The sequence below is a fragment of the Pollicipes pollicipes genome, unplaced genomic scaffold (genome assembly GCF_011947565.3).
Source record: "Pollicipes pollicipes isolate AB1234 unplaced genomic scaffold, Ppol_2.1 Scaffold_3216;HRSCAF=3773_pilon_pilon_pilon, whole genome shotgun sequence".
Lineage (NCBI taxonomy): Eukaryota > Metazoa > Arthropoda > Thecostraca > Pollicipedomorpha > Pollicipedidae > Pollicipes > Pollicipes pollicipes.
Genome location: NW_023596251.1, coordinates 1,813,198 through 1,840,488, shown reverse-complemented (window position 1 = coordinate 1,840,488; position 27,291 = coordinate 1,813,198). Strand labels below are relative to the sequence as shown.

At 58.4% G+C, this 27,291-nt stretch overlaps 1 protein-coding gene across 1 annotated transcript; it reads right to left on the bottom strand.

Moving 5' to 3' along the window:
• Positions 1-269: 269 nt before the first annotated feature.
• On the bottom strand, positions 270-26,895 carry LOC119090928 (eukaryotic elongation factor 2 kinase; the record flags this gene model as incomplete). Its single annotated transcript, XM_037213659.1, is given in 9 exon segments — positions 270-410; positions 796-950; positions 1,474-1,553; positions 3,583-3,758; positions 4,043-4,217; positions 5,110-5,282; positions 23,395-23,509; positions 24,354-24,505; positions 26,679-26,895. Coding segments are annotated over 8 exon segments (1,146 nt in total), but the record flags the coding sequence as incomplete, so codon positions are not given.
• Between the last annotated feature and the right edge of the window lie 396 nt (positions 26,896-27,291).

Genomic DNA, 27,291 nt, shown 5'->3' with positions numbered 1-27,291 from the left:
AGAGAGAGAGAGAGAGAGGAGGAGAGGAGAAGAGAGAGAGGAGGATGAGAGAAGAGATGAGGGAGAATGGAGAGAAGGAGGAGGAGAGGAGAGGGAGGCGAAGAGAGAGAGAGAGAGAGAATGGCTGCCTGCCAAGATCTCTGGCGGCCGCCAACGGCAGGCCCAGGTTCGCATCCTATTCGCGCTGGCCTCCCGAACGTCCACCGCTGTCTCTGACGCGGCTCGGCGGCGTCGTCGCCGCCCGCCGGCGGCCGGGGCCGCGTGCTCACCAGCGGGCTGGCCGGGTCCTCGCCGCTCCAGCAGCCGGAGCTGGACGAGCGGCGCCGCAGAAACTCGTGCAGGTCGAACGCGTGCTCGCGCGGTGAGGCGCACACCTCCTCCCGGCCGCGCGACACTGTCTTGCAGCGGTGCTGACGGACACACGGCACCGATCAGCGTCTGATGGCTCGGCTTTTATCGACGCGAGCACCTGCTTTGAAAGCTTCCCGAGACAGGAATCAAAACCGCCGTGGTCTGAGGGATCGGGGCCTGCACCGCGTGATCTTGAGCACGACGCGTGACCATACGGCTCAGGGGCGGCAGGCCTGCACAACATACAGGGCGCAAGGGTGCGGGGTGCGCCTCTTCCAACACTTAACACCATCAGTACCCCCCCCCCCCCTTGCCACCGCCACGTCGTGCCCCCCATCCCTAAGCGGCCTGCCTCCACCACGCGCCAACATCCAGTGGAAGCGGTCGCACCACATACCCCTGACGAACGTGCCTCGCGCCGGCCTGGCGCCCCTCAGCACTAACCTGCTGCTGGATCTGGGCGGAGAGTTCCTTGCTCTCGGTGGCCGCCAGGTCAAACTGTGTTAGGTTGAGCGAGCGACAGATGGCGTTGCACACGTGCGAGTGGAAGAAGAGCGCCATGCCGCGTGTGCCCAGGTTACCGTCGCCGTAGCTCTCTCCTGCGGACAGAGCCGCCGGACGGTCAACGTAGATGACATCATCGGCTATGTCACAGCACGTGACCTGTCAGAGCACTCAGACTGACATCCAGCTCCCCCAGCAGCCAGACCAGCGCCCGGCAGATGCCACGCCCCGTATGACTATGCACGTGGAGCCAGCTGTTGCGATGATCAGCGTTGTGACAGCTTCGCGAATTCAAGCAGGCAAGAACAGCACGTGGCTCGTGAAGAGACTCCGGACACTTCCGCACGCTCGACCACCCATCTGGATACGCAGGAGAACGCTGCGCGGTCCGAGTCAGGCTGCTCCAACGTTCATAAATGACAGATAACCTGGCAGATAACCAGGCAGATAAATGTCAGATAACGGAACAGCGCGAATTGGATACTGAGTCACTCACCCGCACCGGACCTGCACTTGGCCGAAGATCACTGGCCGTCTTTGTTTGGGTGAAAACACGAACACACATGCCCATTAAGACAGCAGCGCAGCAGATGACTTCTCGCCCGTGCTGCCACATACCGTCGGCGGTGTGAATCTGAGGGTCGGTGTAGAGGTCCCCCACGCCTTGGACATCCACCACCACCAGCTCGTGACCTGACCTGGCCGATAGGGAGGTCACGCAGAGATCAAGCATAAGTTAGAGGTCATGAAGATGTCACACTGTGGTATCCCACGCCTTGAACGCTGGCAAAGGCTCGCGAGTGGGACAATCCCTCAGGTCACGCAAAGGTCATTCCAAGCTCAGACATAGAGCAGAGGTCACACAGAGGCCAGGGGCCGACCGAAAGCACAGAGGTCAGCTCCAGGCAGAGATCCGCACACCACAGAAGGCACACACAGGTCAGAGGTCACACCTGGGACGCGCCGAGGTCACTCACCCCTCCACTGTCAGCACCGTCCAGAGCACAGCTCGGCAAAAACAGCTCCAACTGAGCCTCCCGGGGAAGGACGGCGTGCGTAGGGGGGGGGGGTGAGTAGGGTGGGGGGGGGGGGAGTGACAGGTGGGGCAGACTAGACGACGTGACAGGTGGCAGCGGGCCGCCGCCGCATGTGGTGTGACTCACAGGGGTTCAGTAACATTGGCGGCTCGACCGGCGTACGACGGTCGGAGAAAAAACACGCGCAGTACGCGGCCGCACATTGCTGAGCTGCTGCGTGTGATCTTTAACCGTCCGATCCCAGCGTACAGGCGTCGACAAAACGGCGCTGCGTGTTACAGGCATCCTAAACGTAAAAATGGGGGGTCGTGACCAACCTCTCCCCTCCTTGAACCAGGAGATCCGCATAGTGCTGGGCAATTTCGCAGCAATTCGGCCTAAATTCCCAGAAATCGGCACAAAATTCGGCATTTAGCTCCCTCGCACAAGAAATATTCAGACTATACCTTCAGTATACTATACCCGAGAATATATTACGTACTAAGTGAAACATGAAAGGAAGGAACCCGTACCGTGTACACCTGAAAGCCTGCATCAGCTACCAGCTAACCCTGTCCCTGCGTGAATGCCGGCACTTTTCCAAAGTCCGCTGGCTGGGCGCCTTTCACTGTCAGAACGTCACGTGACTGATCCCGCGTACAAACATCTGAACTATAGCTGTGTTCAGTTACACTGCTACAGCCTTCTGAACGGTTGGAACATGACATGGTTACAGGAACAGCGTCTTTTAAACCAACAGCCAGAAACCCATTACCATGCTGATGCGATACTGTTCAAACATGAGCCGTTCAATTGTGAACTAGCTGATTGGACGCTCTCCCCGTCCGGACGCTAGTTTCGGACTGTCTACAGTACGGACGCACGTTACTCAGACCTCAGCCCACCAAACTGTCGCTCACCTGACGTCCGCCGACCGGTCGCCGCTGTCTCCCCGTCCCAGCGCCACACGAGCGGGCCCTCATCCGGCTCCCACACCGCCCGGTCGCCGCTGTCTCCCCGTCCCAGCGCCAGACCAGCGGGCCCTCATCCGGCTCCTACACCGCCCAGCCGCTGTCTCCCCGTCCCAGCGCCACACCAGCGGGCCCTCATCCGGCTCCTACACCGCCCGGCCGCTGTCTCCCCGTCCCAGCGCCACACGAGCGGGCCCTCATCCGGCTCCCACACCGCCCGGTCGCCGCTGTCTCCCCGTCCCAGCGCCAGACCAGCGGGCCCTCATCCGGCTCCTACACCGCCCAGCCGCTGTCTCCCCGTCCCAGCGCCACACCAGCGGGCCCTCATCCGGCTCCTACACCGCCCGGCCGCTGTCTCCCCGTCCCAGCGCCACACAAGCGGGCCCTCATCCGGCTCCTACACCGGCCAGCCGCTGTCTCCCCGTCCCAGCGCCACACGAGCGGGCCCTCATCCGGCTCCTACACCGGCCAGCCGCTGCCTCCCAGTCCCAGCGCCACACCAGCGCGTCCTTACCCGGCTCCCACACCACCCAGCGCCGCTGTCTCTCCGTCCCAGCGCCACACCAGCGTGTCCTTACTCGGCTCCCACACCGCCCAGTCGCCGCTGTCTCCCCGTCCCAGCGCCACACGAGCGGGCCCTCACCCGGCTCCCACATCGGCCAGCCGCTGTCTCCCCGTCCCAGCGCCACACCAGCGCGTCCTTACTCGGCTCCCACATCGGCCAGCCGCCGCTGTCTTACCGCTCAAACGTGAAGTGGCTGAAGGCCTGCGGCGTCAGCCGAAGGTTCTCGTCGCGCACGAAGCCAGAGTTGGAGTTATACTTGACGTAGTGGCCGTCCATGAAGTGCTCGAAATGGAACAGCGGCCTGTCCTCGCGGTCAATCATCTCCACCACGTACATCTGCATGATGTCCACCTGGAGGACGGCAACGACGCCAGTGGAGCAGCGGAAGACAAGGCCAACCCTCTCCACCGCGTACGTGATGCACGACGCACCTGTGTGATGTTCACCCGTCAAATGGCATGTGAATCCAGCAGTACTGATCGCTGAACGCCATGCACCACGGCCAAGAGCTTCCGAGTTGGCGCTCTGCCAGCCCAGCGGGTGAGGTGGCTACCAGCTGCGCGCACCTCGTTGGGTGGGTTGTCTGCCGGCCCGTGCCCAGCCCCTCGGACAGGCCCCTGCCAGCCTGTACCCACCTTCTTGGGAGGGTTGTGTCGGTTGTACTCCTCGCTCCACAGCTTCGCCTCCATCTGCAGCTTGACGTCGTCGAAGTAGGTGCGCCGGTCCACGGGCACCATGTAGGACTTGGCCACGTAGTTGTTGCTCTCGCGATGCCACACGTCAAGGTGACAGAAGTTGCTCAGCTTCTTGCTGGCGACGACATGCGAAACACATCTCATCGGGAGTTATGAAACGGCGCGACGCACTGGACTGAGCGCCGCAAGCGGAGGCCGGTCACAGGAGGCGCCCCTCCCAATGATCTCGCGATGGTCTGGGCACTTCGCCCGTTCATCTGCTTGCGACATCCGCGCACTTGGACGTCGGCCGACCGCGTGACTCACAGCCGGATGGCGAGATGGCAGGCTGGATATTATGGGTACAGACACTGCAAACCCACAGCAGAACATAAACCGGGCCCTGGACAGGCACCCCTGCCCGGCCAGGCCGGTCCCGCGCCGCCCTGACCCACTCCCAGGCCCGGAAGGGGCGAGACGCGGCAGCAGAGCCCCGGGCAGTCGCTGAGGGCGCGTCCAATACAAATACAGCCGGGCGGCGCTGAAGCCCGCTCCAGACAATCCAGCTGGCTCACGGCACAACAGCAAACACGTGGAATTGCCAGAGAAAACGGCACGGCTATAACCGGACTAGCGCTTGACCGAGAAACAATGCCGTGCTTACACAACGGCCGGCAGGGCCTGGCCAGGCCGGTATTCTCACGCAAACCCCGCCGTCAACCTGACGACCAACAGCCAGAAAGTCCCGCGTGAAAACCTCACAAAAAACTGGCAGTGTCACTATGAGCGGAACTTTTCACCCATTCCACGGGAATCCTTTCCCCAAATGTTTCAGAGCTTCAACACCAGGGCCTCATGAGTGCTGTGTGGCAGCCAAGGCGCGAACATTACTGCGTGCTTCCTCTCACACCTCCAAAAACTTCCCACACATCCCACCACCTCTGCTCTCAACTTGGGGCCAGCCTACGTTCCTCCTCGATCCACCCCCGCCCCTCCCGCCCATAATAGCATCCAACGGGGGGACTCACGCGCGGAAACAGCGCCGCATGGCACCGGCGTTGAACTCCTGCTGCTCCATCTTGACGCTGACCTCGTCGGTGACCCATGTGGAGGTCAGCGCCCGGTACCGATGCCGCAGCGCCCGCTCCGTCTTCACACCATCCACGTCGAAGTTGTCCCACGTGTCACCCACGCTGTTCACCTGGCGGAGATCAGACGGAGGTCAGGCGGAGGTCAAACTAAGGTCAAGTGGGTCAGACGGAGGCTAAGTGGAGGTCAGGCGGATCTTCTGGAGCAGCCGATTTCTGAGCAGCAGCTGACAGGGGTCAGGAGGAGATGAAGAAGGATCTGGTGGAAGCAAGACAGCGACAGAGGTCAGAAAACAGCGGCCAAATAGAGACGGTGGTCAGACCGGAGCAGCCACACGCACGTACGCAAGTTCGAGGGATCAGACGCCACACGCACGTATGCAAGTTCGAGGGATCAGACGCCATACGCACGTATGCAAGTTCGAGGGATCAGACGCCACACGCACGTACGCAAGTTTGCGGGATCAGACAGTCAGATGCACGCTATGCCAGGTGACGTAGACAAAGTAGATCACGCACGTAGCGCACAGTGTGACACCCAGTCCCACCAGTCACCGAAAATAGAAATCGGCATGGTAACCAGATGGTGAATGAAACGACACAGTCAATCACAACTGTGGTTTACAGTTTGGCTTTTCTCAAATAAACTGGGAAACAGTACGAAATGCATCCTGATTTATGACTCAAACCAACCCTGTTTTTGGCTCATTGTATAGCCGTGACTGGAGCCAATACATACTACCAAATATAATAAGCAGTCAGCGATAGGAAACAGCAGGATTCCCTCGCAGGGTCGTAACGGGCGGGTGGTGGATGCCTTAGACTGCCACGCCTGGGCCCGGGTGCGGACCCCGGTGGCGCCGTGCCCCCTCCCCCCCCCCCCCCCATCGGTAATACGGTCAACGCAGCCGCTGGCGATCCACAATCTGCGCAGCATTATAACACAGCTTAGAGAAAACTCCTGGACAAAAATGACGATACAATACGAGCCAGGAGTGGATGACGCAACTCCGCTGGTCTCTTCCACGAAAACGACTTTCGGGAGGTGGGCCTAATGTAACAACGAAACCAGGTGCGACGCGATAGCATGCCGAACAATCAGTGAGAATGGCATTATCAATATTGATCACTGGATCAGATACGATCAGATATGATCACATATGATAAAATCAGGCACAGAGAAGGGCAGCCCTCCAAGTGTAAGTGGTCAATACAGCACAATCACGTCCGACTTGTGTCCTCAAGGGCGTAAGCGGATGACCACGTATGGTGCCTAAGACACGTAGACAGGCGGGCTTATGAGGATTCGTATCCCATAGAAACAGGCCCATAACAATTAAGACCTCCGCTGCGCAATGGAAACAAGACAGGTCAAGGAGTATTGCTTTATCAGATCGCAGCACAAAAGAGCCACCACTTTCTTACCTTTGGCGTAACACTTGAGAACGAAATGATCTTTTTCGGGTGGTGCCTAGACAAATGCGCATTGCATTCCCAGTCTCACACAATACCTGGTATGGCACGCAGCTCGATCTAAGCGTCGCATTACATGTTTCGTTATGTTTTTGACGCTGGCTCCGGGGCAGCTCCACAAGAAATGTCCCCATGCTGCATGACCCGCTGTTCCTGGGACTCCACCCCGGTGACGACGGACGGCAAGAGCTCGGTCGTATCCCCGTGGCCACAGGGGCATCACTAAGCTGTAAATTAATGCAAACTGATACAAGGGTTTCTGCAAGTGTTTGCCTGCCTTCCTAGCAGGTGTGCAAATGCTGCCGGTAGCAGGTGTCCAAATGACATTCAACAGTCGATTTCTGGCGCTACACTGTTCTCTGAATCGGAACATCCGCTCAAACACCAGAACATTCCGCATCCCGAGTGTGCAGCTCCAGTTCGCGTCCCCAAGACCCCGTGCCATGCCAGCCATTTGTCCCGTAGACACCGCGTCAGCATCAGCGCCATGCCGATGGCTCTAGGCCAGACAGGGCCTTGGAATGAGCGAAATAAATAATGAAATAGATCGTGTGAGGGCCGTTCGGATTGGTGCGCAGACTCATGGCCACATATAGCGTCACCACCGACCGCTTGTGAACACAGCCGCGCGCTGCTGTTGCATCAGCTGACCCACCCCCTGTACACCCACTCGCGCGAGGAGTGCACGGGAGGGGGGGGGGGAGCGGGGCACGTGATCCGTCGAACTCGGCCCCCTCTCGAAGCTTGACTGCGAGCGGCGGGAGGCGGCAGACGTGTGCTGGTCGGCGCAGCGGCCCGGCGTCGATCCTTCTACGTCTGCCGCCCTCCACGGGCCGGTGGGGGAGCGGGAGGTCAGCTCTGCTCAGTCTCCACGGGCCGGTGGGGGAGCGAAGAGGTCAGCTCTGCCCAGTCTCCACGGGCCGGTGGGGGAGCGGGAGGTCAGCTCTGCCCAGTCTCCACGGGCCGGTGGGGGAGCGGAGAAGTCAGCTCTGCTCAGTCTCCACGGGCCGGTGGGGGAGCGGGAGGTCAGCTCTGCCCAGTCTCCACGGGCCGGTGGGGGAGCGGGAGGTCAGCTCTGCCCAGTCTCCACGGGCCAGTGAGGGAGCGGGAGGTCAGCTCTGCCCAGTCTCTACGGGCCAGCGGTCGGGAGCGGGGGAGCGGGAGGTCAGCTCTGCCCAGTCTCCACGGGCCGGTGGGGGAGCGGGAGGTCAGCTCTGCCCAAGTCTCCACCGGGCCAGTGAGGGAGGGAGCGAGGTCAAGCTATGCCCAAGTCTCCACGGGCCTCAGGAGGGAGCGGGAGGTCAGCTCTGCCCGTCTCACGGCCAGTGAGGGAGCGGGAGGTCAGCTCTGCACAGTCTCCACGGGACGGTGGGGGAGCGGAGTGTCAGCTCTGACCAGCATCCACGGGCAGGTGGGTGAGAGGGGATGTCAGCTCTGCCCAGCCTCCCCGGGCCGGTGGGGGAGCGGGAGGTCAGCTCTGCCCAGCCTCCACGGGCCGGTGGCGGAACGGAGGGAGATAAGCTCTGCCCAGTCTGAGTGGTCAGCTTCTCTGCCAACTTCCGGTGCTCACATAACAACCAGGGTGCCGCGGACTGCAACCTCAGTTACCTTGCCCTACATTCTCACATCGAGCACAACAACCCAGCCGTCCGCACTAGATGCATGATTAGCCTTGTAACGGGACCGCGCCGGCGCTAGTCCAGGCTGCCCGGACGTCGGCAAGGTTGCGTCGGTGCCGGTGCTGTCCACGGCGCGCGGCGCGAGGCGTCGGCCGCGGGACAGACAGGCGGCGCGCTCGCCACTCGCCGCTCGCCGCTCGCCGCTCGCCGCGTGCCGTCTGCCGGCTCAGATAAGTGCGGACAATCGGGCGCCGCCGCCTCCGGCGCCAGACCTTCAGAACGAGGGTGACGGCGCCGACCGGCCACCGAGACAGCGCCGCCCGCGGCCGAGCCGGCCGCACGGACGTCACCGCTCTGACGTCACACGCCAAGGCTGGTCGCTGCACGCCGGGTGGGACGGGCCGCGCCGCGAGCCTGAGCCCGGGGCGTGCTCAATCGCAAAACATCGGGTTTGCTTCAGACCATGCCACGTCGAAAACGTTAGCAGCTGACAAACCGACGCCCGGACTATGAGGACATGACTGATGTCAAACATGCACAGTTTTTTATGACGCATGTTTATTCTGAAACGAACTCCTTGGTGTGCACACCATCAGTTCTAGTTTTGTTGAAACCGGGACAGGCACTTGCTCCCAAACACTGTCGCAACTCCCACAAAAACTACGTCGGCAGGGTGTTGAACCCCGTGTGTTGCGTAAAGCGTTGAACTAGCCTTGCAGCATCTGTGGGTGCCAGCAGTGCAAAAAAATGTAGCCCTTCCAGCACTCAGTCAATATTACGCCCTGAGGGAACGTCAAATTGCCTCCCAAACCCTGTGAATTTGGACATAATTCTTGCGACCCCCCCACCACCTAGTGTGTACCTCCCAGCGCACGGCGAGGACGGCGGTTACGGCCCCCTTCACCCTCCACTTGACTACGCCCCTGTGGCGATGATGGGCCCAAATTCATCAAAAAGGATGGTTGACTAGGAGCAGGGGCTTCGGTTGGCGGAGACGCCTTGGGGGTCAAGCCGGGGGCATAAGAACCGAAATTCGCCAAATGTTGCGTTTCTCAACAGATTTGCCCTACTCTTCCACGAACGGCAATTTTTCGCCTCACATTTTGCATGGTTTATCAAGCAGATATTGATATGAACAGCACATATGCTGTAACTACTGTCTCCATTATGACCATCCAATATTATGATGGTCTGAAACCTGGCTTGATGAAATATATAAAATGAATATAACACAAACTACATTATCATACCCGAAATAAATATAATAAGTCATAATAATAACTTAATTACAGTGAAAACATATTCAATAAAATATATTCCGTAAATAACTCATGACGCAAAACGTAAAAGAAGAGATGGTGTGAGAGCAGCGGCGAGCACAGATGACATTAGACAACAAGCGCCGTAGAGATTAATATTCCTCTCAGCATGGATATCAGTACAGACACCAACCTGGAGTGAGCTCTATTGTCGCCGTGCCCGAACTGTGCTGACAAATTGCGTTGCGTGGTGCTTTTATTCACATTTGTGTTCAAGCATTTTGATGTTCGCCACTTCAGTGGCCTTTGATGTCAGATCAAGTGGCGTAAAAACTAGACAAAAAAGTTCTATCGTAAATCACACTCGACCAACACCTTACAACCGCTTTTTAAACACCAGTAGCGTACGCATGACAGAAGTGTGTGTGTGGTTGTAGCGTGGGGGAGACCCAATGGTTGCTAGCCTGGTACAAACAAAAAAGCACGGCGCCTTCTCCAGATATCTCACAGATATGCTTGATGACAGCGGTGCATTGCCACCTGTTGACAGGCTCGCGCATGTCAGCCCAGGGTGTTGGTGTGGCCTCACGGACATACATTGGCTGAGGCATAGAACGCCATAGCGCGGAACCGATGGCTCGCACAATGCATGAATATACGCGCAGTAATCAGAACTAAGACGCTTTTCATCACCATAGTGCCTCCACTACCACACTCTTCGCCCTTTACTGGAACTATTGGTGGTTTATAGGCGCCTCAGCCAGGTTTGAACATCTAGTAACGTCCCATTCCAAACCAATCGCGAAACCAGTGTGATATCAGAGGGTGGAGTGGGGCTCTCCCACGAGTCGCCCGCCGGAGCAGGCGCGCCGGGGACCCCTCCTTATCAGCCGGGCGCCGGCAGTGTGCGCAGTTATTCGCAATCTCACCGCCGCCGTGCGCGGCCGGTCGCCTGAGCCAATCGGCAGTCGTGTGCGCAGTTGTTCGCAATCTCACCGACGCCCTGCGCGGCCGGTCGCCTGAGCCAATCAGCAGCCGTCGCCTGAAGTATGAGGTGATCGCAGGAGGCTCAGCCTGGTGTGCGGCGCTGGAGACAGACCGGTCGAGTCCATAACAGCCCTGTCCGGCTCGGTTTAGGAGCATATCCACCGATCACGCCCACGACGTCCCGATGCTGCGAACAGCTGATTGTGGTGGGCGGACGTGAGGCCAGGAAGGCAATGTTAACCCTCCCCTGCAAGTGGACTCTCGGCCTGTGAATGACCGGTTATGACAAATGTAAGGCCGTTGAGCAGATGGTTCGACAACCGCGCGTTACGTGCTAGTCTGCGCTATCCTGCGTTTCGTCGACGGAATTGTACGCCGAAACATCCCACACGAGCATTTACTTGATTCTGCATGCTCCTGGCAGCTTCTGACCTGTTTTGACATTTCTGGAGGCTTTCTCGACAACACTTACAGAGGCTTATAGCGTATCAGCCCAACGAGGCAAAAACGGGCGGTCCATAGCTAATTTCGTCCGTAAACTGCACGCGGATCAGCCCCTCCAGCCACACAATGGGCAACATGGCGCTTACCCTGAGCCCCGGGCAGATCCTAACCGCACCACTCCTCAGTTAGTCCCGACTTTCTCCGGACGCGTCCAGCCGTTCCCGTTGACCGCCTTATCTGTGCGGCATCAGAGCTCTCAGCGGCGGTACGGGATGATTCTCGGAGGCGGCTGTTGCTGGCCGCGGCGCCTTCCAAGTGCTGGCTGAGCCGGCCGGCACCCAGCGTCAACGGCGGCTCCGGCCCCGGCATCGAGCGCACAGCTAAGCGGGCTATGAGGTACGCCAGGTCGGACCACATCAGACCAGGCCTGGGCTGAGCCGGACCAGACCGACCACACCGGGCCGGACCGGGTCAGGTCAGACCAGACCAGACCAGACCACACCAGACCACACCAGATCAGATCAGATCAGGTCAGGTCACGCCAGATCAGGTCAGGTCAGGTCAGGTCAGACCAGACCAGACCAGATCAGACCAGATCTGACCAGGTCTGACTAGATCAGACAAACTAGACCATGTCAGACCAGAACAGACTGAGACAGCCGGGGGACGTTTGTTTGGATAATTGCTTTGGTTTGCGGAAGGAGAGAAGCCGCATGTTTGGCTTATGGCTGATCCCGACAGGGGACGGACAGCACGAGCCAGGGCACAGCACAACTCGGCGGTGCCCTCCATTCAAGGACTTCCCGTTCATAGCTCATAGCTTTAACAGCATTAAAACATGGTTTGGACCTTGGTTGGCATTCCAGGCCGGCGACTATTCGGTACAAAAACCCTTGCAGCAGCGCATATCCCAACCCCGGGGGCACCTGATCAGCATGCCGGCCTCGCTGGACCGAGTGCGGTCAACGACAGCGAAAGTAGTTCTGTCGGATCTTATCACACAGCTGACTTATCACATGAAAACCTGAGCCCGATAACGCCAATCCCGGCTGCTGCGCGCGCAGAAGGCCGCGCCCGCCACCACCGGCGCCGCGCAGGCCTGCCGCGATAACGCCAATCCCGGCTGCTCCGCGCGCAGAAGGCCGCGCCCGCCACCACCGGCGCCGCGCAGGCCTGCTGGGCACAAGTAAGCGGCCGCGGAACACCGCCGCACCGGTACCGCTGCCCCGCCGCCGCGCTCTTCGGTCAAGGGGGCCGAGCGGCCGGTGCCACGGCGCACTGCGGCGCGCCGCGGCGTGCTGTGGCGCAGTTCACCCCGACTGCGGTGAGCCTGCCCGGTGTACCGCGAAACGGCGACCGGGTGACCGACCCAGCCGAGCGGCGCCACAGCGCAACACGCGCTGGTCAGCTGACGGCGGCGGAGCTGGGGGCCGCCGCCGGCAGATGGCCACTGTCCGCTGGCAGCCGCTGTCTCGTGCACGGCTGCTTCCGCATAACGCGCTGTTTTGGGTCGATAGTCACCGCCAGGGGAGGGAACTGTCAGTTCGAGCATTGACATCCCTGCTCAGATGGTGCAAGTCCTCTGTGAGTCCTCTTTCCGAGGACTCAACTCTTCGCGTGCTGCACGCAGTCGCTGCAGCACTGCAACAAATGTAACTATGACGTTTCCAAACTTGTTCTAGTAGATGCTGACGTCAAACCTGCACTTGTGCAGCCGTGTTGCATGTTTTTTTCCACATGCATGCACCATTCGCAGATCCCTACAAGCCAGTCATTTTAAGCCAGTATTTTATTTGCAAGCAAATTTTTTCATAAGCTTTTGAGTCAAGTTGTCCTGATAACTACCACAAACTTCCGCCAACACGTGCAAAGCTTATCGGACGTTTTAAAGGGCTGCCTTCGAGGCCTCACTGAGTCTTCGCTGACACAGCTTATCGCGAAGATCCCAATCTCACCTACCATAACAACTCGAGTTCAACAGACACAGACTGACAACAGGCTTGATGGACAACAGACAGATGGATTTTGGCCGGAAAATTTGAACGCGCCACGCAGTGTCGCCTCGTGACAGCGCTGTGCGCCCCTGGCCGTCCTGGCCAGCTGACACCACCGCCACCGATGGCTCACACAAGCACGGCTGCTGGACCTGACAACACCGCCACCGATGGCTCACACAAGCGCGGCTGCTGGACCTGACGCCTGACAACACCGCCACTGATGGCTCACACAAGCACGGCTGCTGGACCTGACACCTGACAACACCGCCACCGATGGCTCACACAAGCGCGGCTGCTGGACCTGACACCTGACAACACCGCCACTGATGGCTCACACAAGCGCGGCTGCTGGACCTGACAACACCGCCACCGATGGCTCACACAAGCGCGGCTGCTGGGTCGCCAGCTCCCCTGTTTGCCACAGAGAGGTCAGCTGATTGGCACGCTCCAGCGAATGAGCCGCGGGACGCGCCCCAATCCGCACCAGCTCCGTCCGTACGAAGCCCCTCGACACCTGTCTATACCGGCGTCAGGACACTGGTGCACGGTCACGCGTTCCCCCACGTCACACACGGCGCCACAGAGCGCGGCACCCAACCACACACAAAACGAGACCAATGATATGTCGCGCTGCTCGCGGCCAACAGTGCTGGATTTCTGCTCTGGCATATGCCATATATGCCACCACACACACATATAAGGAAAAAGGGAGACAGGAGACGGACGGAGACAGAGGAGAACAGAGACGGAGCAGAGACGGAGAGGAGACGGAGACGGAAGGACGAGAACAGAGACGAGAGAGACAGAGACGAGACGGAGACGAGACGAGAGACAGAGACAGAAAGAGACAGAGACGGAGACAGAGACGAGAGAGACGAGAGACAGAGACAGAGACGGACGGAGACGAGAAGACGGAGACGAGAGACAGAGACGAGACAGAGACAGGACAGAGACAGAGACAGAGACAGAGACAGATAGACAGAGACAGAGACAGAGACATAGACAGAGACAGAGACAGAGACAGAGACAAGAGACATACAGAGAACAGAGACAGAGACAGAGACAGAGACAGAGACAGAGACAGGACAGAGACGAGACAGAGAGAGAGAGAGAGAGAGAGATGGAGAGAGAGAGAGAGAGAGAGAGAGAGAGAGAGAGAGAGAGAGAAGGAGAGAGAGAGGAGAGAGAGAGAGAGAGATGCGTTCACAAATATGCCAGCAATGCATATTCAAGATACTTGGGACGTTGTTGGCTGCGACTTCACGGTCATCCCGCTTGCGCGAACGTGAACCGAATACTCAACAGCGCGTGAACACACCCCTGTGATGCTCTTCCCTCCCGCTGAGCATGCCCATGATTCCGGTTACACGCTGCCATGAGGTAACCAACCGGCCCTGAATGCTCCTGGCATTGCCACGCAAGTGACGTCCCATATCCCATGCATAAGAAACATAACGTCCCATATCCCATGCATAAGAAACACGACGCCCCATATCCCATGCACTGGATATATGACGTCCCATATCCCATACATAAGAAACACGACGTCCCACATCCATGTATAAGAAACAAGACGTCCCATATCCCATGCAATGGATACACGACGTCCCATATCCCATGCATTGGATACACGACGTCCAATATCCCATGCATTGGTTATACGACGCCCCATATCCAATGCACTAGCCTCACGCGCCGGAATGACGTCTGGCAGAAAGTGTCATGCCGTGTCGGGGCCATGATCAGTGATGCATGGTGGAAGGGGCGGTTTGTCTGACACTCTCCTATGAATAACGCCGACTAACTTTGCTCTTATGCGCACGGTACGCTGCCGCCACAATCGCTCATGTTCTGAGCTTAAGCAGTGGGCTCCTCAGTCAGAACGTACTCCATCATTGGCCAGCACGCTGTTTTACCCCGTGCACCCACCACTTGACAGCGTGGCATATGTCCGGGACTTGGAGGCGCATTGCAACATGCCGCTGGTATGGTCTCGCCATGTAACATAAACAGATTCGTCCGGATCGCTGCCACATCGTGTGCGGCGAGCCAGTCACACTGTATTGCCGCCGCTCTGTCACCGGCCGACTCCGGCCGAGCTGCAGCTGGCTGCAGCCGGCTCCGGCTCGTTCCGGCTGGCTCCGGTTGGCTCCGGCCAGCTGCAGCTGGGCGGGTCGTGCCAGATGACACGAGGGAGGGGGAGGGGACGAGTGACGTACGGCGCGTAGCATGGGACCCCACTCGAAAATTCCCGGATATGTACCGGCACCGAATGGTGAGAAACGCTCGGCGCCAGCAGGGTGGTGGACTGAGCATATTCCCATGGTAAATTTCAAGACTAGGCTAGGCCACTTTTCACAAAAGTTGCGGTGGTCGCTGCCACACTTGGCACTCCGCACCTCTCCTCGATGCTGGTCGGCGCACACCAAAGACCAAACTATCCACACAAAAATTGTGCTGCGTTGAACACTTCATGGCGCCTTTCAGTTACACGGGGCACAGGGTGGGACCGCGTGCGGAATACAAAGACCACGGCGGGACGCACTGCTCCCGCTTTAACCGTGAGCAACAATTGGTAACATACGCCAGTCACTCGGCGACTCGGCTTGGAGCGGCGGCGGCGGCGGCGCCGGCTCACCGCCGCGCCGCCGCCGCTGACGAGCAGCCCGCGGACGTGCCGCGAGCGGCGAACATCCTCACCCCGTCACGGACGGACAGACACAGACGGCGGCGGCGGCGCCGGCTCACCGCCGCGCCGCCGCTGCTGACGAGCCGCCCGCGGACGTGCCGCGAGCGGCGAACATCCCCACCCCGTCACGGACGGACAGACAAAGGCTGCGGGGGCGCCGTCACCACCAGTCCGGCAAGTACAGGAGTCACCGAGGCCTGTGTGCTGGGAGGTGGCCAATGATGGGTGGACTGGTGCATGAAGTCCTCCGAGGGGATGATCGCGGGGGGGGGGGGCGACAGCATTAACGGACTGGGGAACGAACGGGCGGAGGGTGGGATGCCAGACATCCAGGGCCCACCGGCGCCAGCCCCGCGCGGGGAGTCGGCCGACACAGCCACCCCGTGCCCTGGCGGCGCGTGCCCGTCCGACCGCGGCCCCGAACACCTCAGGCGCGCAGCCCAATGGCCTGGCGACCCGAGACAGCCGAGCGGCGCCCGGTGGCCGTCCGTATTCCGGTCCTGGCTCCGCCTCTGCGCGCCGCCGCGAGCTGTCGCCGGTGCGTAGTAACCGAATGGGCCGGCGGCCGTCCACGGCCTCGGCCGCCGGCCGGGCCGCCGCCGCCGTCCGGCGTCCGGCGCGCCGCCGCTCTCCGCCGGAGCAGACACAAGTGATGGCGGCGGGGCGGCGGACGAGGCACGCGGCACCACCAACGAAGCCTGGAGGTCCAAGCGTGTAGCCAGCATTCTTCGATCAACCCCCGAACTCACTTTGCAAAACCACGACTCTGGTCAGGATGACCTCGCAAACGCCGCACAGATGACGCGAACGCAGCTGGTCTGCGGTCGTGCGCCATGTTGACTTGAGGGAGGGAAGGGAGGCAGGAGTGCCGGACCCTGGGTGGAGATCCACAAAACTACCAACACCGCCATCACTTCCGCCAGTGAGTTGAGAGCTATGTGCACGACACCTCACCAACGTCACTCAATCGGGCACGAACTCCACGGAGAGCAGCTGCACCTCGAACTGGACAGGTCACCGGCCGCGGTGACCGGACATCAGGTCACGCCCGGTGACCAGGTCACCCGCCACGGTGACCGGACACCAGGTCACCCGCCGCGGTCACCGAACACCAGGTCGCACCCGGTGACCGGACACCAGGTCACACCCGCCGACCAGGTCACCCGCCACGGTACGGACCCAGGTCACCACCAGCGTCACGAACACCGGTCACGACCCGGTCACCCGGACCACCAGGTGCCACCACCGCCGACAGGTCCCCACGGTGACGGACGCCCGGTCCACGCCCTGCCGGACACCAGGTCACCCGCCGCGGTCGCCGAACACCAGGTCACGCCCAGCGTGTCCCAGCCTCACGAGAGGCCCGGCATCGCGGCGGGCCTCCGCAGGCGGGCCTCCGCAGGCAGGGCCCTCCGGCGGCGACACCTGAGGCCCCAGCCAAACGCCGGGTCAGGCCGCAGCGACGTCACGCCCGCGGGCCCACACCCGGGGGGGGAGGGGTGGAGCCAGCGGCCACCCAGTCGGCCGAACGGCGAGTCGATGCGTCCCAGCGGCGGAGTCAGTGCGGGAGGCGGCTGGGAGCTGTCCCGCCGATCGGAAGATCACCATATCATACATGAATTATCCTGACCGGTGAGCCCAACGCCTCCACATGTTCCGCCCACAGAAGTTAGATTTGTTCCCAGGGCCACGATTACGGGGCGTAGTCTGGTGTCCCCTCACAGTGGTGGATCAGGTGGCTCAAAATGAAGATTACAAGATAACACTTACAAGGTTAAGCTTACAAGATGATTGCACAAGCATCCTCGATGGGTAATTCAAGAAACCAGTTACTGCTTGGGCGTGTTTGGGCTTCATCTTCCTCCAGAGCACAGCCGGGCACCAACACCGAGAATAAGTGCTCACGGCTGCTCGCCCATCGATGAATAAGCGCGATCGATCCACACCTGGGACCCGGCGGGGACCCAGCTGGGACTCAGTTGGGATCCATCGGGCGATGCGACCGGGCCCTGTTCGCACATCCAGCTGCCAGCGAGCGACCGACGCGCGTGAGCGCAGCGATGGTCACAACACGCGACCCGTCGGAGCGCTGGCAGCGTCCAGTTCGGCGAGGGTCTCTCGGAGCTGGCCGCGCTGGCGGCCCGCGACGCTCAGCGCACGTCATCCGGCGCACATGGTCCGTCGCACGTCATCCGGCGCCTGTGGTCCGTCGCACGTCACCCGGCGCCTGTGGTCCGTCGCACGTCATCCGGCGCCCGTGGTCCGTCGCACGTCATCCGGCGCCCCTGGTCCGTCGCACATCATCCGGCGCACGTGGTCCAGCGCGAGTCATACGGCGCACGTGGTCCGGCGCACGTTACCTAGCGCATGTGGTTCATCGCACACAGTTCATCACGGTCGCCGTCGCTCATGTCGCCACTGTCGCACCCAGCTGGTGCTACGGCGCGGACGGCTGGGCGCCGAGCGTGGCCGTCTGCACCGCACGTGCTCGGCGAGCGGGCGGCGCGCCCCACCCCGGCCAGGGCTGAGCGGACGGCGGCGGCGGGGTCGGCGCACGGAGACGAGGTCAGGGACGGCGGCGCACATAGCGTCCCAGCGCAGCGTCCATGTTGGCGAGGCCGTCTAACGCAAGGACAGTCGAAGTGGTTTTGTGGACTCTGACGTTCTTTGTCGACGCATCGGAAATAACCCTTTTTCGTGAGGGATCATTAGTGTTAGATGTATGTTAGTGTTAGTGTATGTTAGTGTTAGTGTTAGATATGTAGTATATGTTATGTATATGTTATGTATATGTTAGTATGTTAGTGTTAGAAGTATGTTAGTGTAGTGTTAGATGTATGGCGTCCACGTACGCGGGGCAGTGCGAAGCAGTTCGGAGAGCGGATGGTTCACACCACGAAACCATTGAATGTCAGAGTTGGCGAGAGCGACTGGGGCGCTGGCGAGAGCGACTGGGCTACTCCGCGGAACACTTCGACACCCAATCGTCAAGCTTCAGTGGGTGACGCGATTACGGACACCAACGGAACACAACCGGCAGCCGACTTGCTCACGGGTAGATTACTCCTGGTTCAAGACAAGCTGTCAGAATGGAGGACGTCCAGAGGGCCCACTCCAAGAGACCACTGGTCCAGATCCACCCGGCCCGACGCCACACGCGCCTTCTCCGGATCTCCCGCCCGATGGAACGCGCGCTGGCAGTCCGGGTGCTGGCGCACCTGGCGCCGCCGCTGCGCCAGACCTGTAAGGCCTCCTGGTCAGGCTCTGAAGCCTGCCCCTCCCCCACCGAGACACCGGGCGCGCTCCACATCGCCGTCATCCCAGCGTGGGGGAATGCAGGCCGATACATCGGCACCTGTCAGTGCTGACGAGCGGCCGAAATTGCGGGCTGCTCCGCGAAACAAGAAGAGGGGGGGGGGGTTCGAACACTTTGTATATCCCGTCCGTCCCATGGCAGTGGAAGCCAACGAACAGGAAGCAGGAGCAGCACCGTCCTGAGACACTGACCGTCTCACATACGTGTGCCCCACCACAAACACTGACCGTCTCACATACGTGTGCCCCACCGCCGGCGCGATCCCCACGGAGACGCCTCACAAGCGCACGGCGACCGGAAATAGCCGCGGGCGCGCATGGCACGCGCACCACGCACATCCGCACGTCGGCGGCGGCGGGCACCGCGCCAGCCCGGAGCAGCGCCGAAGCCGAGCCACAAACGCTCGGACCGCTCGGTAGAGGGGGGGGGGGGGGGGTAAGGAGGCGCAGCAGATCACATGCCGTTGATCTGGGTGAGAGATGTACTTTGCGAGTCAATAACAGCGTGCAGCTGTGAGGTACTCTTTTAGATCCACCATGACACGAGTGAACCATGCAGACCTACACGTCAATGGGTCTCGGGTAAATGTAAGCACATGACAAACACACTCTGACCTGGCACTTTGTCGGTCGAGACATGTCCTGGTTTGTGCGTAAGTCACTCCTGCCGCGGTATCATCTGTGCAATCATCGGACCGAGCCGCAGAAATAGGCGGCAGCTGCAGGCTGAGTCCGGATTCTTCGCCTACCGTAAACATGCCCACCAGACCGTGCGCTTCGAGCGCCCCAAAACGGCGCGAAGTCCATCTGACGTCGATATCGGAGACGGGCGCGATCCTCGCGGGACATTTCCGCAAGACCACGTCGCCCGCGCCAAACACGCGCCTGCATCCCATGGGCGGTCCCATAGGACTCCGCGTTCACGCGTCCGTTGTATCTTTCTTGTGCTCCCGGCACATGTCTGACCCCGGTTAAACTCCTGCCCGGCCCCCAGCGCCGCACCAGAGCCGCGCCTGTCTTGCCACTGGCCGGGAAGGGACGGGGGAGCCTCCCCCCCCCCCCCCCCCCCCCGGTACTGGCACAGTTTGACTTCCGCAGCGGTCGCGGGCGCAGCCATCTGGCTCGCCGAGCCCACCCAAACAAGCCAGCTCTTTGCAAAGGTCAGAGGCGCTGTTTATCGGCTGCGACGGCTGGCAACAGCCGCTCCCCAATCCGCTCCCGGGTGGGGAGGGGATCCTGGCATGCCTGCCTGTAGAGGTTGGTGGTCTGGCGGAGTCCGCCTCCACAATACCCGAGAGATTGCGCGGTCCGCGCCGCGCCATCTGAGCGGATGGCGCAAGACCAGGAGAGCCGGCCAACGATGCAGGCGGCGCGCCGCGGCCGACCACGTCTCAGGTAGCCACATCCTCAGGACGCGGCACATTCCGGCATACGAGTTTGAGAACAGGACAGGTCTCGCGCCAGGCGACGAGTACGGATCAGCCGGGACATGGTCACCAAGACGGAGCGGGGCGGCGGTGTTGCCACTGGCACGACAGAATCCGATGATTCCGTCCGAATAGATGAATGACCTTGAATAACTTGACCACGGTCAAGATAGTCAAGGTCAATCAAGGTTCAAGGTCATTCAAGGTTCAGTGTCATTCAGGTTCAATGCCATTCAAGGTTCAATGCCATTCAAGGTTCAAGATCATTTGGGTTTAAGGACATGTAGGGTTCAAGGTTATCCAAGGGTAAATGTTCATTAAAATGTAAGGTCAACGCCATTCAGGGCCATTCAAGGTTTGGCACGGCATGGTGCAGCGTGCACGCCGCCTCCCAGCACACGTAAATGAGGCCTCGCCGCACGGACGAGGAAAACCTGGAGCGCCTGCAGCCAGAGCGTGCTGTATGCCGGCTGGCGCGGCTGTGACCGTGTCCGTGACGTGCAGGAATCGCGCTGCGAAGGGCGAGCCCGACTGTTGCACCTAGTGATCCGTTGACCCCGCGCCTACCGCTCCGCTGACCCGACCCACTGTGGGCCTTTGGAGGTGACGTTCTGGGAGAGCCAACAGGGTCCGGATGGGCCGATCTGGCAGCGGGACGAATGTCACCAGATGTTGCCGACTGATGCGTGGTCCGGTGTGCTCTGCGAGTGCCAGAATGTATCCAGAATGCCAGAATGTACCAAGCGTAACGCGCCTCCTCCGCATGGCGAAGTCATCGTCACGAGACTCTGCACCGCTCCATCATCTCCTCCGCATGGAAGATTCATCGTCACGAGACCCCGCACGGCTCCATCACCTCCTCCGCATGGCGAAGTCATCGCTAAGGGACTCCGCACGGCCCCATCACCTCCTCCGCATGGCGAAGTCATCGCTAAGGGACTCCGCACGGCTCCATCATCTCCTCCGCCTGGAAGATTCATCGTCACGAGACCCCGCACGGCTCCATCACCTCCTCCGCACGGCGAAGTCATCGCCAAGAGACTCCGCACGGGTCCATCACCTCCTCCGCATGGAGGAGTCATCGTCACGAGACCACGCACGGCTCCATCACCTCCTCCGCATGGAGGAGTCATCGTCACGGGATTTCGCACGGCTCCATCACCTCCTCGGCATGGAGGCTTCGCTCCTTCGTGACGCGCCTGCGCAAGCATGGGTCCCGCCCATGATGCGGGGTCCATGCTTCGCAAACAGTCGAGAGCATTGCGTGTTCCGGGACGCTGTGGAGCGTTCTGGAACAGGTGATACTATAGGCTATTTGAGAAACAGGGAAGGCTGAAGTGCCTCAGCTCTATGGAGCGGTCCGAACGGCACGAATATTTCGGAAGGACTTGCAAAAAAAAACTATTTTCTCGACTGCATTCACCTTTGTGCGTTGTCCTGTATTTCACCCGGCATACAAACCCTGACAATAATTTTATACCTTCCATCCTTTACAGTTATGGTCTGTGGTCGACTTGGACAGCTGCTGCACTCAAAAGTCACTACAACAGATGATGACATTTGGCAGATTTTGGAACTGTTCAAAAAACCTACACTTGTTGGCCCCGAGTCTACAGAAATTCTGCAATCAAATCTAGAACTCCCAGTCACCGATCTGACATCGAATCTGAACGTCCCCACTATGATTTTCCAGTCCGGTCAGCTGCGCTTCAGGCAAATTGGACAGCAGCCAGTCACCGATCGGCAGCCAGAGCAGCGAGGGGCCGTGTTGCGTTGCCAAGCGTCGCCCGACCTCACCGTGTGGGCGCGCTGCCCTCCCTCCCCTCCCCTCCCTCCCTCCCCCCCCCCCCCCCCCCCCAACACCACCGGACCGGCTGACGAAATCGGCCCCACGCACAACGCCGCTCACGCACAGCGGTGGCGGCGGACGCCAACTGCGCACAACCCCCCCCCCCCCCCCTCCCCACGACCGCCGCCACCGGACGTCTCCCCTCCCCGTCGTCACAGAGTAGTGTCCGCAATACAGAGTCGCCGAGTAACGTCCGCAGTATACAGGACGCCGCCGATGATCGGCCGCTCGCCGACGCACCTACGGTTTTGGAAGGTTTGTAATGCCCACGTCGGAGGGCGACACGCGCTGCGAACCGGCTTGTTGCACAGGCGGACCGTCGTCGCGAATGTTTCAGGAGATGTGATGCGCTAGAGGTAAGAAGTACGGTGGACACAGCACGGCGTGCCGAATAGCCCGGGCAGACGTGTCGGTCAGTTCAAAGTGCAGCGGAATAACCATACTAACGCAAGACTCTGCTGCACGACGGCAGCGTTGCATATTGCCATGCGTCGTCGTACAAGCCACATTGGAAGCCTTCGAGCTCCATGCAAATAGGTAGCCCGAGCGAAGTAACTACAGTCGATCCCAATGTTCGGGCCCATAACCAACTTCACGAGGCTCGGCAGCGGAGAGCCTGGCCGCTAGCAGTGTGTGATGTTCGGAGAAACTTTTTCTAACAATATCTATAAGTTTAGCAAACGAACTTGAAGTTCTTTACTACTGAAAGCAGAAATTGCCTCTAAGAGACACATATACCACATGTATCAATGCACGACGTAAAACTTCCCAATAATGAGTTACGCTGTCCAGGTCTCCATAGTGTCATGGCCACAGTGCTGCCAGATTTGAGAGAGCATCATCAGAAATGATGTGATGTTTGACGGTGTCACTGCTTTTCCATCGAGGTCCGTCTGCAGGCCTAATCTTCGAAGGGTTCGCGCGGCGTAAGCATCAAAAGCGCAACAAAAAGAACACGAATATCAGAAATCATGCTAAAATGAAGCAACTGCGACTGCTTTCCGTTGCAGAAAATCGCTAAACGCGAGCTTTTCTTCTCACGGACTTCCACTCCCGCCCACTACACTCCCAGAGCCCGGGGCTGAAAGCGGCTCCTCCTCCCCGCCCCCCCCCCCCCCCCCTCACCCCGCCCTGCACCAGCGTCTCCGTCGGCGAGCCGCACTGACCTTGGACAGCGCCCTGTTCCACAGATTGTGGTCTGAGCGGAGCTTGGTAACTCTCTTGCGCTTGCCGAACGCCGCCGACAGGAAGTGGTTCCGCTTCTTCCACTCGACGATCTCACTGGAGGGGCAGGGGCGGAACGGGTGAGCGACAGAGGCCCTGGCCAGCCGAGCCGGGCGGGCCGAGCTCGCCGCCGAGCAGCGCAGCAGGGCGCGGTGAGCGGCGCCCAGCCGGCGCGCGCAACTGACCACAGCGGCTGACACCACGCCTGGCCGCGGCCGAACAGGCCTTCATCACATGCATCAGTACTCGGCGAGCCGTGGCAGTGGCGAACCACCGTCATACACGGGATGCCCCGCTATTGTTGACCTCAAAGATGCCAGGCGGTACTGGTTAGCCTCCTTTTCAGCTAGCTATCTTGACAAAGTTGAAGAATGTTGTGAGCATTGCACAGCCCCTCGTTTTAAAAACGTGCGCTTCTGTAGTCTTAAGTTACGTGCATGTTCCCCATTTCCTGGGGTCTTGGAACATTCACATTTGACAACGTCTAGATCGCCAATCCCATGGGCAAAGACAAGTAAACCACCAGACAGTTGAGAATTCCAAGATGTCAGCCCTCTGACATCTGCAACTTAGTGGTCATAAACCAAGCCTGGTCAATGTCATAGAGCAACCCAATACTCTCATGCACTATCACTGGGGCCCTATGCCGAAGCAGTCAAAGCCGATCAATACCTTTTTGTGGTGCGAGTACATGCTTTGACGCCGTATTCCAAGTGGGGTGACCTCCTGCGCGCTCAAACAAGAACTTTATACAATTCCTGTTGGCCGCGCCTAACATTATAGACACCTTCCAGAATGGGGATCGTGTGCTGCTTACAAGCACTCGTGGTTCAAACACACCACACTAGCACGAGCAGCTGCGTTTGGCAACACCCAAAGCGTACGGTGCGAGTCAACCGACCTGTCGTCCAGCTGTTTCCTGTCCGGGTCCACCCTGATGTCATCCAGGGTGATGGGACGCAGGTCCAGCTGGTCCAGCTCCCCTTCTGCGTGGCCGTTTCTGCTGTCGGGCAGGTCCTGGGATTCAGGCATGGCGGCACTTCGTCTCGCTACCTGAAACAACGGCCCAGTGCAGCTTCATCTACAGCATGCCATGGTCAGGGGCTCGCGAGTTTGTAGGAAATCTCATGTTCAGGCAAACCCTTAACCAATTTCCTTGTCAACTTCGCCGCCGTTTTAGACCCGTGATCACAGAGGTACGGTGCGTTGCTAGCTGGCAGGCGCAAGATGGCGCCGGTAATCCACACAGACCGTCCCCGCACTGTGTAAAAGACTAGTCTTCAAAACATGAGTGCTCCAGAAGCAGCGGAATTCATCTGGAGTGGTAGAAAAGAAGAGCAAAGATGCTAATGCTGCCAGCCAGCAGAAGACCATCCTCGGCTTAGAAAATCATCATTCAGCTGCAACATGCCCACTGAGATATTTTGAGGCATGTCAACATCCTGACACTCCCCAGTCTTTTTCTCCCCCACCCCACTCTATACACACCTTCTCCCTTGGATCCCTCAATTATAAGCTGACTTCCTGCATTAGTTTCCCTTCAATGACAGTTCCAAGTTTTGAAAGCCTGATGTCTATAGCTTGGACAACACAGGTTGCCTCTGCTCACAAATGCAGTTGCCAGCAGAGGTAAGCTGAGCACCAAACTGGTGAGCACAACATCCGGGCAATCCCCAGCAAAACAGCAGAGGCAAGTATGAGCAACAAAAAGTGAGTACAACATCCTGGCAATCCCCAGCAAAACAGCAGAGGCAAGCATGAGCAACAAACAGTGAGTACAACATCCTGGCAATCCCCAGCAAAACAGCAGAGGCAAGTATGAGCAACAAACAGTGAGTACAACATCCTGGCAATCCCCAGCAAAACAGCAGAGGCAAGTATGAGCAACAAACAGTGAGCACAACATCCTGGCAATCCCCAGCAAAACAGCACAGGCAAGTATGAGCAACAAACAGTGAGTACAACATCCTGGCAATCCCCAGCAAAACAGCACAGGCAAGTATGAGCAACAAACTGGTGAGCACAACATCCTGGCAATCCCCAGCAAAACAGCACAGGCAAGTATGAGCAACAAACTGGTGAGTGCAACATCCTGGCAATCCCCAGCAAAACAGCACAGGCAAGTATGAGCAACAAACTGGTGAGCACAACATCCTGGCAATCCCCAGCAAAACAGCACAGGCAAGTATGAGCAACAAACTGGTGAGTGCAACATCCTGGCAAACCCCAGCAAAACAGAGTAATCATAGTGCAGTGCATGGTTGTTTCTGTCAATTTATGCTATTGGTTAGCTTCTTACAGAACATCTGTGAAACATGGTGTGCCCTCCCCGACAAAAAGGTGCACTTTTATATCAATTTTCACTGACTGATCATGAAGAGATGTTGTTGCAGCTTCACTTTCCAAGCACTTTTTTGTTCATACAGCTTGTTCTTAGCTTTGAGAGCTCTGCTCCCAGAAATTCATCAATCCAAAATGTTTTGATTGTGTTTTAAACACCTGAAAACACTACACCATTTAGATCTGAGCACTGGGCAGTCATGGAGCATGTCAATTATTAATATATCGTTTGATGTTTGAAGAGTATTGTGAATGTTCCTATACTATGTTTGAAAAGTTTCTGACCTGGGAGGTATTTGGTGATAAAAACAACAATGTGCAATTTTGCTGCAAATGGTGTATTCTAAGATATACATCATATGTTATTAGACAATAGTTATTTTCCAAATGTCGTCCAAACTAAAACAATTTTTTCTTCTTAACATACACAAGTCTTAAATTAAAGCTTACCAATTCATAATATTGTCATGCACCCCATCAGCAAATTATGATAGGCTACAAAAAGGGCCTGCTGATGAAATGGCAGAGCATAAGTATTAGGCATTCCCATTCATGCTGGTGTCGATGGCAATGCCAGTGGCCGGGACTTCCAGTTAGTGCGCTGTCTGCCCCCACATATCATAAGAACATACCAATATTGTGACACACAAAGCGTCAGCTTTGTTGAAAACTAGCCACGCAGATAACTGTGTGGATAAAATACCTTACCCTACACAGAATGTACGGATCACAAAAGCAAGCAACAATAAAAAACAAACAACATGCCTTGAAATGAGAGGTCATTCTTAAACTACATATACAAGAGCTCCGTTTACGAGGATAACTACAATGTTACGGTCTGCACTCTGTTGTGCTCGCCATGAAACGCCTCAAAACAACATCTCACCTCTCCTCCGTAATGCTGTCTGTTGTTGATCCGCGAATATCGCACAACTCGTTACTGCCTAGAACACAACGCAAAAGCAAATCGCAAAGTACTTCCCAGAGGATCTGCTCACTGACCACTGCACCCTCCAAGCGCCCCACGCACCGGGACAATGACCGCACCACTCCGCACGACCCGGCCCGCAAGCGCGCCTTACAGCCCTCGTGCTCGCTAAAAAGATGGTTCTCCCGCAGACATGTAGATTTTAACAAACAGGAGCCAGCTTTTGCCCGTAAATAAACGACCACTGTCATCTGACTTCTGAAATGGATACCAAATCTCTCAAATCACGTTTTGGCACATTATCTACAAGTTGACTCGAAATGCAGGCCATTTTTAATCAGCTGGGGAGTTTTATCCCGATTCACCATCGGTGTTCCACCGGAACTCCAACAGCTGTCTAAACCTGCAGCTCTATTTTGCCGTCTCAACTGATCATGCTATGGCCGCCGCCCCCAATGATATCAAGGTCATGCAGAAGGTAAATATTGTATATAGCGCCATCTCTTGACAGAAGTTAATACTAAAGCATGAATTCAGCACCATAGGGTTTCATGCCGATCAATGATCATCC